Source organism: Lissotriton helveticus, chromosome 10, assembly GCF_964261635.1.
Source record: "Lissotriton helveticus chromosome 10, aLisHel1.1, whole genome shotgun sequence".
Lineage (NCBI taxonomy): Eukaryota > Metazoa > Chordata > Amphibia > Caudata > Salamandridae > Lissotriton > Lissotriton helveticus.
In genome coordinates this window covers 280,482,495-280,500,227 of record NC_136071.1, presented here as the reverse complement: position 1 = coordinate 280,500,227, position 17,733 = coordinate 280,482,495, and the positions used below count along the sequence as shown (strand labels likewise).

The 17,733-nt window shown below is 40.9% G+C and overlaps 1 protein-coding gene across 1 annotated transcript in view; it reads left to right on the top strand.

The window, feature by feature from the left end:
* The window catches only part of NKTR (natural killer cell triggering receptor), a 511,856-nt gene that overhangs the window by 275,312 nt on the left and 218,811 nt on the right, over nt 1-17,733 (top strand). Inside the window, 3 exon segments of the mRNA XM_078665314.1 lie at nt 8,106-8,251; nt 11,514-12,159; nt 14,667-14,825. Of these exon segments, the coding sequence (XP_078521440.1) occupies nt 8,106-8,251; nt 11,514-12,159; nt 14,667-14,825 (951 nt within the window).

Genomic DNA, 17,733 nt, shown 5'->3' with positions numbered 1-17,733 from the left:
GCACAAACTTAACAGATTAGCTGGTAGCTCCCTTAGAGTGCCTCATAAAGAATGTTTGCAATACCATGTTTAGCTCCGGAATTTTTCCGGCCTCTCTGAAACATACGTTGGTCAAACCCCTTCTAAAGAAAGTCAACTTGAATAAAGATGACCTGAAAAACTATCGTCCGATAGCCAGTCTTCCTTTTCTGGCTAAGATAATAGAAAAAGCCATGAATCAGCAACTGTCGGAATTTGTGGAGCAGCACCAGTTGCTCGACAACACCCAGTTCGGATTCCGCAAATGTCATGGCACGGAAACGGCCCTCCTAAAGGCTGCGGACGACATCAGAGCCATACGAGACCAGGGGGGGACAGCAGTCTTGGTACTGCTGGATCTTTCGGCGGCCTTCGACACGGTCGACCATAAGATCTTAGTCGACCGTGTCGAACGACTGGGGGTCCAGAAAACTGCGCTGGACCTGCTCGTATCGTTCCTGGCCAACAGATCACAGGCAGTATCTCTAGGACCTTACCAATCATCTAAGGTGTCTCTGCCGTGTGGGGTCCCTCAAGGCTCATCCCTGAGTCCGACACTATTCAATATCTACGTGTCGGACCTTGCTAGTGTCATCAAAGCATTTGGGATGAGCCTGACCTCCTACGCTGATGACACCCAACTGGTACTGGCTATCAAAGGGGACGGTGAGGAAGTGGCCAATCGATTCACGACAGGAATGATGGCAATAGGTGACTGGATGGCCACGAACTGTCTGAAACTCAACTCAGAAAAAACTGAAGTGGTCATCTTCGGTCACCTCTCCCCGGGCTGGTCACCTGTCTGGTGGCCACCATCCTTCGGTCTTCCGCCTACCCCAGCCAGCAAAGTGAGAAATCTAGGCGTCACTTTTGATGTTGGCCTCAATTTCATGGCACATGCTAACAAAACTGCGGCCACAGCTCATATGAAATTGAGAATGATTAGGAAAATATTACCTTTCCTACCGAACACTGCCGGGAAAACACTGGTCAGCTCACTAGTCCTGTCCTCCATGGACTATTGCAACGCTCTATTATTAAAGGCTCAAGTCCGAGTGATAAATAGGATGCAGTCAATCCAAAATGCCGCCGCACGAATGTTGGCTGGGATCCCCAAGTTTGCACCAGTCACAAATATCATTAGGGATCTCCATTGGCTCCCGATGCGCAGTCGTATTGAATTTAAATCGCTGTGTATTGTCTATAAATCACTCAATAATCAGAGTCCCCATTTTCTCAAACAGAATCTTCTTCATCATGTTCCAACCCGATCCCTTCGTTCCTCTTATCAGAACTTTTTGACTGTGCCTCGCACTAGAACAGTCACATGGGGCGACAGGCGTTTCCTGGTCGCCGCCCCGAAACTCTGGAACACCCTTCCTGCACATATCCGGGCGAGTCCCTCCTTGTTCATATTTCGCAAACAGCTAAAGACGTGGTTATTTGACCAATAGTCTTGTATATCTTCATTACCCCAGTTTGCTGATCTATGCCCTTAATTAGCGCCGAGACGCCCACGGGTATTCGCCGCGCTTTATAAATGTCAATAAATAAATAAATAAATAAGTGTAATCAGGAAGCTTCAAGTGATTCCATCAATTAAAGTCAATACTGGCTTCTAAGCACAATTTACATTTGCAGGTTGACCAGTTGTGCATATTTACATTTCTTTCAGGGAAACAGGCACCCTGTCAAGGCATGTTTAGCCTTCTGCCCCTCCCTCAGGGTCGCAGAACAGGAAACTCCCTGCCTTACACTTCAGCGGAAGCATTTCAATTGTCTGTGCTGTTGTCTCACATAAAGTAGGAGAACTGTTTACAAAAATTAAAAAAAATATGGGCACATCATGTCCCACAGATACCACCCCTGCGTTCGTGTAATACGTAGTTCCACTTTTAGCGTCATAAGCATCGGCTAAAAAATCCAGGGCGCAATGTGCTGTGGGCTACAAAGAATGCCGCTTAGGACGTCACACATGAAATTATGAATCTTCCTTGGGAAGAGGACTCAGAGGTGGATGAGGTTGACACCTCTTTATCATATAACGAGCCAGCTTCCTACACTGCTTAGTTGTTAGTTGGCTCTCATCACGCAGAAGGTCCAGTATAAAGGCCTTCTGTGGTCTTCCACGCAGTCCTGTGTCTGAGATTCCGAGATTTGCATACCATCCTGCCATGCCTGAACAAGTTCTCTGCGAGGCACTATTATTCACCTGCTCACAGTACCTAAATCCTAAATTCATTCACTCAACTTTGCTGTTTCCTCGGTCACACCCTTCTTCTAGTGTTCTGGGCTTTTACCACCCTCCCACCGTTAAGGCTGTGCTAAATAGCACACCATATATGCATACTCCCTTTAAAATTGCACATATCGGAAAACCCTGTTAACTCTCAGGGCTCAAAAATAAGAAGCACCAAAAGATGTGATCTCTACCACTTGTAATTACTCTGGGATGTATTACAATCCGTTTATTTGGTTCGTCTATTTTTGTTTATTATTCCACTACAGACAGACACACCGCCTATCAAAACGACCACTAGGCCACATTCCTTGTGCACGAAACACAAGCAACAATAGACATGGTTCAGCATTATTGGGCCTCATAACTTAAGCGCAGCCTGATTCCTATGGAATAACTGGGTATTCAGCATATATCCAGACATACCTGCCTTCTTACAGTTATTCCAAAAAAATAACAAAACGGGATACATTGAATGCTTGAATTAATGTCAACGACTGGTAATTATTCTGGGCTTCCACCAACATCGCACCTGTTCCACAACTCAGTCGAACACCTTTTGATTTTTCTTAACCATCATAATGCAACATTATCCTATATTACGAAAGGACTGTTTGGTAGAGTCTTTTTATTATCATTGTTTTTGTTGCTTAGTGAACATCTTATCATATTTGTTACATTGGCTAGATTGAAATCTGAACTGGGCATCTGTTGAGGTAGATCTACCAGATTTTACACCATGCATAAGGGTCTTTCATCATTTACAATACTAGCAATAGATGCTTTTTTGGATAGTCTTTACACTGAACACCACCTGCCTCCTATGTTTTGATTAGGTATTCAGGTTAATGCAATCAACATTTGAACTTGTGCTCAAATGCCTATTGATGCCCCTGATAGCTGTGCATCATTAGGTAGAGTGTATGAGTACCAAGTGCTAACAACTAAGGAGTCTTTCTTACTGGTAAAATGGATATGGTAGTAATGACGAGACGTCCACCATTTACAGCTAATTTGCTTATTTATAAATGAGACTATAGCATCACCCTCATTCTTTCCTAACCCTTAATCATAGCAGAAAGACCACTTCGTACACTAGATGGAACATGTCTAATGTGTTACATTTGTTTGGCCAGAGGGGTTTCGAAAGATGATTCTCCAAAAGTGTAAATCGAGGCAAGTATTAGATGTTCGATTGTAAACGGTGCAGGTTGATGCTAGCTCTTAAAACTTCTACAAATAAAATCAACATCACCATACATAAATGAAAAGGTAGCAAATATATTTATTATTTGGATTTTATTTGAAACGTCACTGCAGGATACATGCAAGGCTGTAGCATGACCTCTGGCATGCATGATCATTAAACACTTCTTTATGGACATGCACTCTAGGTATGCCGCGCTATGGCTGACTGCACTAAGGAATTGATTGGCTACCATTCTAGCTTCACATTGAGTTACATAAATGAGATTCTAGTGCTTTGCCATTGTTGCATAGAATTGGATTTAATAATAATTTCACTCTGAGAAAAATGTTACCTGTAGCAATACCTTTGCAGCTTGACTTCCACATGTAACCATTTCTGGCCATTGAGTGTTATGAGGTGTGTCAAATAAGCATATATTATAAAGATTACTGTATGCCATAAGATGTTTGGGAAATTCACTCTGAAGATGTTGATCCAAATCCTGGATACCATCATAGTGCCTCATTCGTAACTCACCTTTATTAATACCCCTGTTGCAAACTTCACTTAAAAAAAAGGATTCATAGCTCCACCATTGGATGGAAGAATTCTGTAAGTTTTGTAACTCTGTTATGCTACAAAACTGCTCTTAGTTGTAAGGATCATAGTTATTTTCAACCGCCAACTCTCGCTTTTTAGCTTCCAGTACCCCAACAGCAAACTGCAGACTAAAATCATAATGTAGTTAATTCTCTTCAAGTAAGGTAGGTGACGGAGCTTATGTGTTTGTGTTTTAAATCTAGAAAATTCTCAGAAGGTTGTGTACAGCCCTTCCATGTTTCCTGGGTCCATGCGTGATGTGCAGCTCCAGTCAAAGATGTTTACTTTGAGTTTTAGGACTTTTAGTCTTGTTTTATAGTGCGCTAAAATAGTCCAAGATTTAAAAGAAAACAATTGTTTGCAATGCAAAAGGTCTCGCATTACATAAGTTTGAGCTATTGGCATTGCAAATAATAATGCAATGCCAGTAGCTCAAACGTTCAGTAATGCTAGACCTATTGCATTGCAAATTATTGTTTCTTTTGCTACCTGCATGTCATGAGAGTGCATATGTCTTCTACCTTTCTCCCAGTGTGGTGCTTCCCCTCTCTCATTCCCACCCAGAGCTCCCGGTGTTGCTTTTGCTATTCTTTGACCGCACACTTTTGGTTTTGTACAACAACTGTTATGATCACATTTTTAGAAGTGTCTTAACGTTCTTTTGCTTTTTTTTCTCTGAGCATATTTTGAAAATTAAAGCATTTGCAGTTTTGATTTAACAACGGAATGTATAAAAGCACTTTTCCCCAAGAGAACGGATGTGCTTTTATTAACACTTTTCATACAAACACATTTTTTTTATTCTTGCCCACACCTGATGTTTGCTTTCTACAACAGTTTTGTCTAAATGTGTTTATTTAAATGCTAATATATATAACACACAAATTGGGGAGGGCCTGAGGGACATTTAGAGACCTGCATAGGTTGTATCCCCCTGTACCAATATATGAACAACCTAACAAACCTATGGGTCTATCATCTGAAAATCTAATCAGGAATACATATTATGTCTCAGCAACACATTGGTATGCTGAAAGGAAATCAGAGACAAGGATTCTGACTCAAGGCGTCATACAGAAGATGGTTAACCCTGTGTTCGCAAAGTGAATAACTATATTTGGATTCCCATCAAAATCATGTGTGATCAATATTCTCATATGGTCCTCCGTCCTGGGTCTTGTGTCTCTAGATCACCGAGACAGCTGTAGTACCCTCCACGGACTCATAGTTCACATGTGCCTACACTTGGACAACCATAAGAATCTGATCTGACGGGTAAGTGCAGTGCAGAAAAGAAAAGTGCGTGAAATTTTAAAATAGGATAGAGAATCTCATTATAATATTTTTATTCAGCCAAGACCTCTTCCTAATTAAAAACCAAGAACAGCGCAAAACATTACTACTGCAGTTTAACAAATATCTGCATAGGGGCCAACATGTTTCAGCCTTAACGGGAAATGGACCCTAGGCTTTCTTCAGGGCCTCTGTTCTCATATCAATGCGACTGCAAAGCTAGTGTTGGTGAAAAACTCAATTGAACGAAAATATTGCTGTGATATATTATTAACAGTAAAGGATATAAGTCTCCATAAACTGTAACTTCACTCCTCCGGCACCTGGTACCTCTGTTGGATCCAGTGTGCCCGGGGAAGGGACCTCACCTCGTCCTGGAGCTGGCTCAGGCGTAGTGAGACCCCGCTCTGTCCGGCGTTGTCTCTGGCCATGGCTGAGACAGGGGGAGGCCTAACTTGTGCTTTTGTGTTATTAGAGCTGGGGTGCTCTTTATGTAATGTAATTTTAGCTGTTCTCAGAGGCTGCTAGTAAAGCACCTCCAAAGAAAACGTACCTAACATCACTACTTTGTAATGATCATAGACACCGGTGGCAGCAGAACCACTTTCAAGAAAGTGCAGCAAAGCCCTAGCCGTCCCACGGCCGCCATTGTGAAAGTGAAAGCAGAGTAATAACTTGCTAATGAACAAGTTATCCACATGGCGGCCCGTGAAACAGGCCCCATGCTAATAAAAAAAAAGCAATAAAAGAGGGCGCCTCCTGGAATATTAAGCGTTGCGCCCATGTTGTTAATATGAAAGTGGGCGCCATGCTGAAACCTAAAGCGTTGCGCTCGGGGGCAAGATGGGGATGAGAAGCAGACAGTCAAGCTGAGAGTAGACACGCAGGTGCTGTGTTTCAACATAAAGGTCAGCACCCCTGTTGTTAATATGAAAACGGGTGCCATGCTTAAACCTAAAGTGTGGCACCCGGGTGCGGGACAGGGTTAAGGGTCTGCGAGCTGCGCGGTCGCCATTGTTGAGTGTGTGTTGCTTGATTTGTGGCGAGCCATGCGTAACAATAGATAAGCACAGCCGCTATACTCGAATCGGAAGCGTGCCTTGCGTTTGAAAAAAAGAACATAAAGCGCAGTTTAAAACTGAAGTGCTTTAAAAAATATATATTATGGCGTGCACAACGTTAATGGTGCGCCACTATTTCTGGAGCAAAAAACGTAAGATAAAATTAGGCTGTACTGCTTAAAAAAAAGCAGTTGCAAGTTGTAGGAAATCATGGCGTGCTTGCAATAGGGGAAAGTCATTTAAGAAAATAGTGCTCATAGACTTTAAATAAAGCATACTGAGTAACCACACATAAGAGGGGCAGTCCTCATGGGAGGTTACAAAGGGATTAAAGGAGGTACTAAAGAGGGACTACTAAGCCTATTCAAGAATCAAAAGCCACCATTTACACAGGACAGTAACAGGAGCCAATTGAAAAAATGGGCAGAGCTTCCAGTGAATAACTTAATACAGCATGTCTCGAAGTATGTGCATACTACATTTTAGATGGTCTCTATTTCTTTAAATTGATAGAAGTCGCTGTGTGGACTCCTTTGTAAGGTGTTTATCTATGATAGTTACAGTAATGGTGGTGACAATGTCTTTCTCTTTATAAAATTTGGCATCGCATTCACATGCATTCTTTGCAGCTAAAAAGCGAGTGTCTTGTTGAAAGTCAACTTGAATACAGCGTTTGCTCTTGTCTTGATTCAACCTTCACATTGCTTTAGCTGCAGTGGAATTGTGTTGCAAGATCTATCCAGGAATTTAGTGGTAGAAAAGTGTGTTCTATATTGGAGTAGTATTTGATGCATTCGAGGGTAAACCCCTTCCAGTTTTCAGTTATGTACTCCTTTTCTTATGGTTATAACTGGGCTTTCTTGAATGTTCGGGTTTTGTGCCTTGCCCAAGATTTCATGGCAAAGAACTTGAGTAATTTAAAAATATACATGCAGTTGACTTGAACTTGGTCACTATGACCATATTCGGAAATGTATTGCATTGTTGCTCGTTTGGTTGGTATTTGTAATCGGAAATTAAAAGACGAGATTTAAGTTACAATAGTATTTTTTGAGAAGGATGAAAGTGAAATGCAGTTTGGAAAACGGACACAGTGTGCTTGTAAATTGGGGTAAATATAAAAAGTGGTGTTGCCCAAGTCATTGGCCATATTTGTGTTTTGGTTTTCTTAGTCCGCTTCCCTTGGCTCTTTGGAGGGAAGTGGGTGCTCCTGGGCACTAATCTAAAGAGTCTGGGAGTGCTAATGGGAAGCTGCAATTGATACCATTGATAAGGGGATGGGTTATAAATCTGGTTGTGTCCATTTCTTGTTTTTTATCCTTTCTCTTGGATCATCTTACGCAGGCTTCAACTGCTACTACTACCACATTGCTTCTCTTTGGTCAACCTTTTTACTTTACATTGTCATTGTGTGGGACGGTAAAATTTCAGAGCAGGATTGTTGGATATTGAAACCAAAAATGTGCTTTATTGGCATTACCTCTAAACCCTTAAAACCAAAATGCGCACACAACACACAAATAAAAGCATTTTTCAACCATGGTAGTGTAAGTTTTCATTGCAAACAGTTTAAGGAGTTATGACTTATTTAAGAGCATGAATACGCTGCATTTATTTGTTTGCATTTAGGTAAGGTTAATGTTTAAGCACTTTTATGGAATCACTGTAGAGAAAAATATAATTGTATTTGTTTGCAATTCCTTAGTGTGCATGTAGTATTCGGATTGGTTATTTCTGGATTTGAGGTTATCCAGACTATAGAAAATCTAAAAACGGATGCAGCAAGTAGACCATATGCTGATGTACGAGTTATTGATTGTGGACTGCTTCAAACACAGCAACCAAATGATGGTAAGTTAACAACTTTCAGAGATGTTTTGTCTATAGTTTGTCTTGGCCACTCATATCAGTCGTCTCCTAAAATGTGAAATAGTGAGTGAGTTATACAATTTCTACAGTTAGGAATTAAACCCCCTCCTGGTATGGATAGTCTGCTTTGACTACTGGGTAGTGTTTTGAAACTTAATCATGCAACCCAGTTATACTTGAAACCAACAAAGAAGGGTAGTAAATTATTTTGGGTGTTTGCAAGTAAACCATATGTTTCTCTGTGTAGTGCAAAACACAAAAGAGAGAAAGGGATTTTCACAGTTTTGAAGGGGATACTCCTAGTCCCCTTAGAATCATATAAACAAAAAAGAATGAGGAGTATACCCAGGAGACAGAACACTGTCTTTGTGATATTCGGAAAAAGAGCACAGTAAAAAAGTGTCCTTTCTCAAGAAGACCCCTCACTCACCAACCTAGTTGTTGACATGCTTCATCATTGGGGTCCCACCCGAATAGCCGAATGCTATCCGGGTGTGCTCCGACACCTGATTACAGTGGAGCTGGTTATTTTGTTGTGAAAGTGAGTGAAAAAGGTGTTAATTAAAAATTGGCTAGATTGAACCCACTAAAAAAATGTATTCTGGGGCAACTGGACAATATTAAGAGTTGTTAAGATGCTGTACTTGGTTAGATTGACCTTCGGTATCTTCCAGTGAACAAAAAGTGCAAAAAAGAGGGCAGTAAAAAAGGTCTACATGTTTCAACCATCATTTGTTATTACCAGGTTTTCGTCAGGACCAGTGCACATGACCCGCAAGGTATACACACGCTAAGGTATACCCTGCCCTTGGTCACTGTAGCCTAACCATGTACTCATGGGTATCCTTTCGTCCCATTTGTTGAAAGGAAAATAACTGAAGACAAACACAAGATCACAGACAAACAATTCAAGTCGCTACAATGCGTTTTCTTATGGGATAAGTGCTCTTACAATTCCCAATACATATTGTGCATAGCTTGAGATTACCAAACATCTCGGAATGTGCCTCCTCGACTTTGAGGCAGTGGACTGTAGTGCTCACGCACACATTTTGTTGAAAGGAAAGTTACTATGTTGACCTCCAAGCCTAAGCTTTGGATATGACCCACTGCTGTATCTACGTGTGTTTGCTCTCTGGGCTGCCACCGGGAGCTCAGAAAAATATGATTCATGTATACAAAGAGAAGGATACTTTGGAAAATAAGGGGACCCCTACTCAAGATATATTCACTACCCGTAGGGACTAACAACAAATATTTTGAAAAAGAGCAGTAGTGAATTACAGTGAACCAAATGCCAAAACCTAGGCGATTCAACTGAATGTATATTCACTGTGACATATGAACATGATTAAAAAGACCAACCATGATTTATAAGGTACTGTTTTTAATTTATCTTTTTTTCTTCATTTTTTATAAAAAATGAAGAAAAAAAGATAAATAAATTAAAAACAGTACCTTATAAATTATGGTTGGTCTTTTTAATCATGTTCATATGTCACAGTGAATATACATTCAGTTGAATCCCCTAGGTTTTGGCATTTGGTTCACTGTAATTCACTACTGCTCTTTTTCAAAATACAAAGAGAAGGATTCCATCACTGCCCTCATAAGCTTGGTGAAACACAAAGGGACTGAGAAGCGGCTGAACTGTAGGTTTTGCATTTCGGACACGTGCCCCAGCCAAATAAATTAAAGTGATTGTTAGATAGGTTTCTTTTAGTTCTGCCGGACCATCTAATCTCCCAAAGGAGTGCATCCCTGAGGAACTGCACACCCTCCATTTTAAATGTCTATAGACCAACCCCTCAATCTCAGAGGTTGTTAACCGGCTCCTGGTCTTTGGCCTTTTTCCAAACTAAAAATAGGTTGCTGAAAAACAAATCTCTTAAAGTGCAGCGTGGCCAAGATCACTGCCCCTATTCTTTCTAAATCCGACAACTTATCAGGTCACACTTCTCTCTCAAGGACACTAATGGGAGAGGCTTATTTGTTGTACAAGAGAATCGTAGTACTCTGTGTGGAGTCACATTACTGTCTGGAGAACCCAAGTGTTCCCCGTCTGTTCCTGTCCCCTTTAACCGAAAAGGGCCAACTGACCTCCCACTTCTTGCCACGATCTGGGAATTTTCCTTTGCTTGAGAAACTACCTATGAAGTTAGCAGCCCCTTGGAAGCTCCCTTTGCCTCTGTGTCCACAACCTCTGGTGCAGAAGAAACCCTTACATTGTTTGTCATCTTGCCCATTTTCGACTTTTGCCTACCTGACCTCACTGAGAGCCTTCAAATCCAAGCTGGCCAATCAAGCACCCCCTGCCTCGACCAGACCCTGTTGAACTCTTGGGGTTAAAGATGTTCTTAATCAACACCTAAGCTTTGCTGAGTGAATAAAGGTGATGATGAATGTTTTTCAGTTCTTTGATAAACAATGGCAACCCATTCACCTTTTACTTTTGGACCTACCTCTGAAGTTGCAAGTTCAGGTTCCACTTTGATAAGAAGGGAGCGAATGTGCTTCCTAGATAGCACACAATTTGTATTTCTCAGGAAACATGCAGTGCTTTGTGCCGATCTGGATATATCTCTTGAGAGATCAGATTCCTCTATTCTTTGGCCACTTCCACATTGCAAGAATTTTGATCAGTGGACTTGAGATGTTGAAGAACTGACCATGGCCCGCCGGGGTCTGTCTATACCCTTCTTTGGGTCCATTACATATCTAGATATTTTGCCAACTATTAATGGGGTAATAATGTGCCAACCAAAAATAGCCAATTATATTTCGGGAGTTAAATTCTATAATAAGTATAAGCAACGCAGGCCTCTAGGAGGCTAGTATTGTCTCCTTGAATGGACCCGTGTCCTCAACAGCAACCAGAAAACTAAAAGACACTGGGGAGTGCCAATAGTAGAGCATCACCTAAGCTCTACCCAGGGTGTGCTTTTGCGCTATGCTACACGGGGGCCACCCACAGGTTTTCTGTCGGTCCAAGCAACGCTGAGAATCTAAAAGTAAAGAAATATCTACCAAATGCATAATAGCACAGAGTTGTGAGAAAACACATTTAGAAAGATATGCATAATTGTTCATCTTGGGGCCCTTCTTGACTGATTTGCTTTAGTGTCTTCTCTTGTTAAAAATATCCTCATTACACCGTAATACAAAATTTGATGTAATTTCCATAGATTTGTTCCAGCTGTATTAGTTTGTTTTATTGTATTCTTTTTATATTTTTATACTAAAGACAGGAGCACATGTGTTCCATCAGTTCCTGAAGTTCCTGTTTCAAAGACTATTACAAAAGTTGGGCCTGTTCCTGAAGCATCTATTTCAGAGAAAATTTCCAAAATTCCCTCAGTCCCTGAAGCATCTCCCTCAAACAACGCCCCAAAGGTTCCACCTAATCATGATGCGTCTATTTCAAAAAAGATAGCAAAAGGTCCACCAATCCTTGAAGCCGCTATTTCAGACAAAATTTCAAAAGTTCAATCTGCCAAAGAAACTGTTGTTTCAGACAAAATTGTGAAAGTTCCACCTATTTCTGAAGCTCCAGGATTAAAAAAAATTACAAAGGTTTCACTTGGCCCAGAAAGTTTACATTCAGCAAAATGTACAACTCTCACATCTGTTCCTGAGGCTACAAATTCATCTTCCAAATCTGCAACATCTTCAGACACCTCTATCTCTGAAAGTGATCTTGAAGTTGAGAAGACCCGGAAGAGAAAGCGAAAGAGAAAAACTAAAATGAGAACTAAACATGAACCAAAAAGAAGGAAGGAAGAGCGTAGGAATGAACAGCCAAGAAAAGAAGACAGAAGAAAAGAAGCAGTCAGGAAGGAAGAGAGGAGGACAGAGGAGTCAAGGACAAAACGGCATGCAAATCAAAGAAGGTGAGCTGTAGATTTTTAAATGCTTTGAAAATGCACTGAGAAAGGGCAGCTTGTATAGGGGATGATTCACAAAGCATTATGAGTAAGAGGTAGTCCTTCAGGACTCTCATGCTCTGTGAATCGCCCCCAAAAGGTCCAACACCCTATTAGTAAAAGGGTAATTGTGTATGACTGTTTACTACGTATTCCCATTTTAGATTTTTTTGGCCAATAAACTGTTATTTAGGACTACGTAAAAGATTTGTACAGGAGTACTACTTTACCTTTATTATTTAGCACAGTCTGCTATCATAATACAATTGTTTTTGCATTCTTAGGTGAGCATGTTCTATTACAATGGCGGAAAAATAGCTCAAATGGCAATTAAACCCCTCCAGTGTATTCTGTGAATGTACACTGCTGCGACTGACGGACACAGGTCTTAATCGGACAGATACACTGATTAAAACAAGCACATTCACAGAATACACTGGAGTAGTTTTATTGCCATTTGAGCTATTTCTCTGCCATTGGAGACCATGCATACTACATCTGTACTGAGTAAACATAGGTACTCATTACGGGCTTAAGGCCTCTTCACTGGAGATCACGTCCATAAGAAGGACGTTTTGCATGGATTACACACTACTGGATTCAATGCATTGGCAAATATACCTCATTTAACCTTTTTTTTGCCCTGAAGAAGCCCTTGTTAGGGTGAAACTCATTGGCTGTTTCTACAGTTGTACAAAGAGCTTGTGAAAAATGAAGACATGCAACAAAACCCAGAACAACTGCTGAACAAACTTTGCTGTGCGCACTCTGTAATTTGTTGACAGTGTGTATTGCTTCTCATCAACCTTTTTCTTTGCATTTATTTCTGGTCATGTGGCAGCTGGCCATTTGAGGTGGTCAATAAAGGTATAAAGTACATCCTGTGACTAGCCTAGGTAGTGCAGTTGCTGTTAACCCTGCTGCCTCTTTGTCTTTATTGATCCTTAGGTTTGAAGGTATCTGCAGGCATGTCATCTGCTAATGTCTCCTAAACCCGGTCACAACATTACCTCCAAAAATATTCTCATATTAAATCTCACCAGTCTGTAGTCTGAGCGGAGTGTTATGGGTTCTGTAGAGAATAAAAGTAGATTCTCTGCCTTGCACATGGTTGGCGTATCTGCTGTCATTTAAACATGACTTTCTATTGCTTTTAAAGAGTTGGATTCCTAGTGCCATCATAACAACCTGCATCTGGAAGTTGCATTTGTTTTTTTGTGTTTTTCTGAGCATCTACTAAGGTTTTAGATACCAAGGGGATTAAATTAATAGAACTAATCTTTTCATGAAGTAGAGTTTCTAATTAAATCAATTGTTGTGGCTGGTTTTTACGGTTGGGTCCAAGACCCAGTGTCTGATTTGGATCTACCTAAATATTTCTTCTTCAGCATCTCTGCCCCAAAACACAAAATCAGGCTTCTGGAGAGCATATCCCTACTATTTGTACATCTCTCTTCCTTCCAGCTCTCAGAGGCAGTTGCTGCTCTTCAATTTTCCAACAACTTGCCAAACTCTCATCTAGAGCCCTCTAAGCACATTCTTTTATATCGGACTAGAGCTAGATAGAAAACCCCTCAGAATTCCTTCCTCCTCTGAAGACGAACATACAGGCTATAATACTGATATTTTTGGAGGTAGCACTTCGTCTGTCTCTGACAGTCCTGCGTCTAGTGGGTTTCCTGGTCTCAATAATTCTGAAGGTCTGCAATACATGTCATATGAAGGGCCCTCCAGTGGTGCCTCCACTACCCATGGGCTCAGCAGGGGGTTGTTCTGACCAATCTGATCTAGGTCTTTACAGAGGCCACACAAGATCTTTGGGGGTGGTCAGTATTGGAGCACTTGATTTGCAGGTAACCATTCTGTCCACCTCCAACGGTATCTACAGAGGTAGTAGATGGCTCCATCCTTGGTTGGGGTGCACATTTGGTGAATTTGGAGATCAGTGGCCTTTGGTCCCAAAGAAGCAGGGGTGCAGTATCAGTGTGCTAGGGCTTGGAGTGTTCCTCCTTGTCTTAAAGACGTTCCTGCCCTCCATCCGCAAACAATCAGTACATGTCCTTAAGGACAATAGGACCAGTACGTGGTACGCCATCATACTTGGATGACTTGGCTCACACCTCTGTGCCTAGAAGTGCTGAAATTGAGGGGTTTGTACTAAGGCTTATGCTCAAGAGTTCTGGCTTGTTGTCAGTCACCTAATGGATTCCTTAAATGTGAGAGCAGACAACCTCAGTCTATGCCACCTATTTGACCAGAAGTCTGCTTTTAAGGGAAGAGGGATACAGTCACACTTGCTCACCCTCATTGACTCTCAATTTGCCTACCACAGGGTGATCTCATTCCCACTTTTGAATGCAATTACAGTAAGGACAAAGACCATAGCACTGTGCACTCAAATGTTTGTTTCCGTGCATCAAATTAACATTCTAATGATGAGTAAACAATACACTGTTTTGCCTTTTTTTCCACAGCCACCACTCTGTTAAACACAGTTTGAATGAGGAGCCATCAAAAGATTTGAACTCAAAAAGAGAAAAACTAGTTGTACGGCCTGAAGAAATCCCTCCAGTGCCTGAAAATAAGTTCTTGTTGAGAAGAGCCGTACCTGTTACCACTTCTGAGCCTGAACCGTAAGCCAGAACGATTATATTTCCTTTTTGGAATCATTTTTCTTTTCTTTTTGCAGCTGCCACCAAAACTGCATTAAGAATGGTTTAACTGTGCCGGTTTACTGCAACATGACCTTTAGGCTGGGTTATTGGAGATGTCTATTAATTGTGCAAATATTTCTCTTCTAAAAAATGCATCCAGTGCTACTGTCGGACTACCTGTTGAGTTCCAAAAGTATGAGCAAGCAGAAGTGATTCTGCACCCATTCTCTACGAGCTGGTGGTGGTAGTCAAACCTTCATTTAAAATGACTCATACTGATAAACTCCTCTTTTTGTGTCAGTCTCGTCATCTAATAAGGTAACACAAACTGAAACTTTCTTGTGGTTTGAGAAGCCAATCCGTTTTTCAGTTAGTGCTGCCTATAGATACATCAGGGAGTACCCTATAAGTTACACAGTAACCTAGGCTGGAGAAGTGAGACAGAACAGTGGTTCCTGAAATTATTCTGAACAGTAAATGCCATATACTATTAACGTCGAAGCATTTATAGAGTGACATCCTAAGAAAGAAACACACAATTGTATTGGAGCAGAATACAAAAGAATTGCAAGTGGCAAAAAGATCGATAGTGAAATAGCGTGCTAGGTGCTCAAGAGATTCCTACAACAAACTGTTGCATGAAGAAATGACAAGGTAACCCAAGTCTTGAGTTGCTCAGATAAAGATAATAGTTTCAGCACAGGCAAGAATAAATAAGAAAAGGTTCATATGGGTATAGTCAATGTTTCGACCCCTAGAGAGATGCTGGTCATCAACAAGACTAGAATATTGAGAGAAACCCCCAAGATGTGAACTGAAAGAAAGGAAAACAATAGCAAAAAACATGAGACCGGACAGCCACAGGGTTTGCTTGCAGCAATGGCCAAAATAGAGAACACATCCTCAGAAGGAAGGCTGAAGGTCCTAATTCCCAAAGGAAAAACAACATATTATAATTATACAACCATGATTACATGTAGGAAGACGAAATACTCCCTCACAATTGTACTTATAATAGGCAGTCACGCCAATTGGGCACATTGCCAAAACAGCACCCTGCACCCCCTGTGCCGCTGTGGGTGCACCTTGAGTGCTAACCCGGATCCCCCTTTGCCCTTAGCTAACTGTGGGCCTCAGCACTCTGCACCCGGCTGCCCTAATGCCGCTGAGGGTGCTTTTTGAGTTCATCCTTGACCCCGGGGGACCCCTTATTCTAACCCCAGAAACTCAACCCTCAAGACTGTTTACTTACTTGCAATTCGATAACCTCAATTTTCTCCATAGGATTGCATTAACTGTTTTCCTCTGAAAAACTCACAAGTGTTGAGGGTGTTTTGTATGGAAACCTAAGAAATTGTGTTTTGATTAAAAAAATGTTTCACTCACCTTTTATCAAGGAAATGTCCAATGTGATATCTATCTACATACAAGCTGGTAGCTTGCAACAGTTGCGCACTGTTCACAAGGTGTGTTACCACAATTTTACTCTAATGTAAATTAATTACTCTTTCCAGTTTCACTTCTATCAGTTTATAGTTCATTTTTCATTTCAAATGACTCAATCATCATTATCATATACATCATATTTACAATGAATCAACCAGTTTGTATACAAATTTTATTCTTGCGCATAATACAGGGTTCAACAATTCAACTATACATTAAACAAATCCATAGATGATGCCCAATGCATTTCGGAACCAAATGGTTCCTTCCTCAGGGGCTAATCTTATTCCATGGTGAAATGGTCATCCTTACAAATACCAAAACCTTGGATCATCCGATGCTGTAGCACTGAGATGGAGATCACTTGTAGTCCCTTATCAAATGCGGAGTGCCCAACACTTTCTGCTTGTCGATAATCTGTGTGATGTGCCGAATCGTTCTCTAATTTGATAAACTGCTAACCGCTATCTATGCATATCACACTGAGTAGAAAAAGTAATTCAAAAATCATGTCAACTGTAATTGAATCTTTGCACAAACCTGTAACAAAAGTAATTCTCATCCAGCTTGCTTGTTGATCAATCTGTCTTGAAAAGTAGAATTCTATTTACCTGTACGAAGTCCTGCTTGGTTCTATGTATAAAAATACAACAAATAAATATTTTTGATACAAACAATTGGTCTGAGTTCAGTCTTTGAGTGTGTGACATCATTTCTTGCCTGAGTATGTACAATAAATGCTTAACACTACCCTCTGATAATGCCTTACTGCTTGCCCACACTACCACGAATAGAGAGTAAGGTATTATCTACTATTACCTCTGTAACCTTTTGGGGATCCACTGGACTCTGTGCACTCTGTACCTTACTTTGGCAAAGTATATACAGAGCCAGCTTCCTACACCGATCCAATCAGGGCTTAGGCCCACATGCATCAACAATGCCATTTGCGATTCCTTATTAGCGGAAAATATGGATTCGCTAATAAGGAATTGCAAAAGGCTAGGCATAAAAAAATAGCGATTTCTTAAAATTCCTTAATTGCGATTCTCTAATTGAGAATCGCAATTAAGGAATAACTCCCCATTCATTCCAATGGGCCTAGAGGCCCGTAGGAATGAATGGGAAGACATTCTCAATGTGCGATTCTCAATTAGAGAATCGCAAATTGAGAATGCAAATTCAAGGGTGCGAGGGTGTCAAAAGGACACCCCGTTGCACACCTGAAATCTGTCTATAAGTACATCTTGCACACAAACACGCCCCAAGGGCATGTGTGTGTGTGTAAAATGGAACTTTGAAAAATGCACTTTAGTGCATTTTTCTACGTTTTCGCAAATTACCATGAAGGTCAACTTCATGGTAATTTGCTCCCCTGATTAGCGAAATCGCTAATTTTTTAAGTTTGATGCATTGCATTTAAGGAATCTCAATTTGAGAT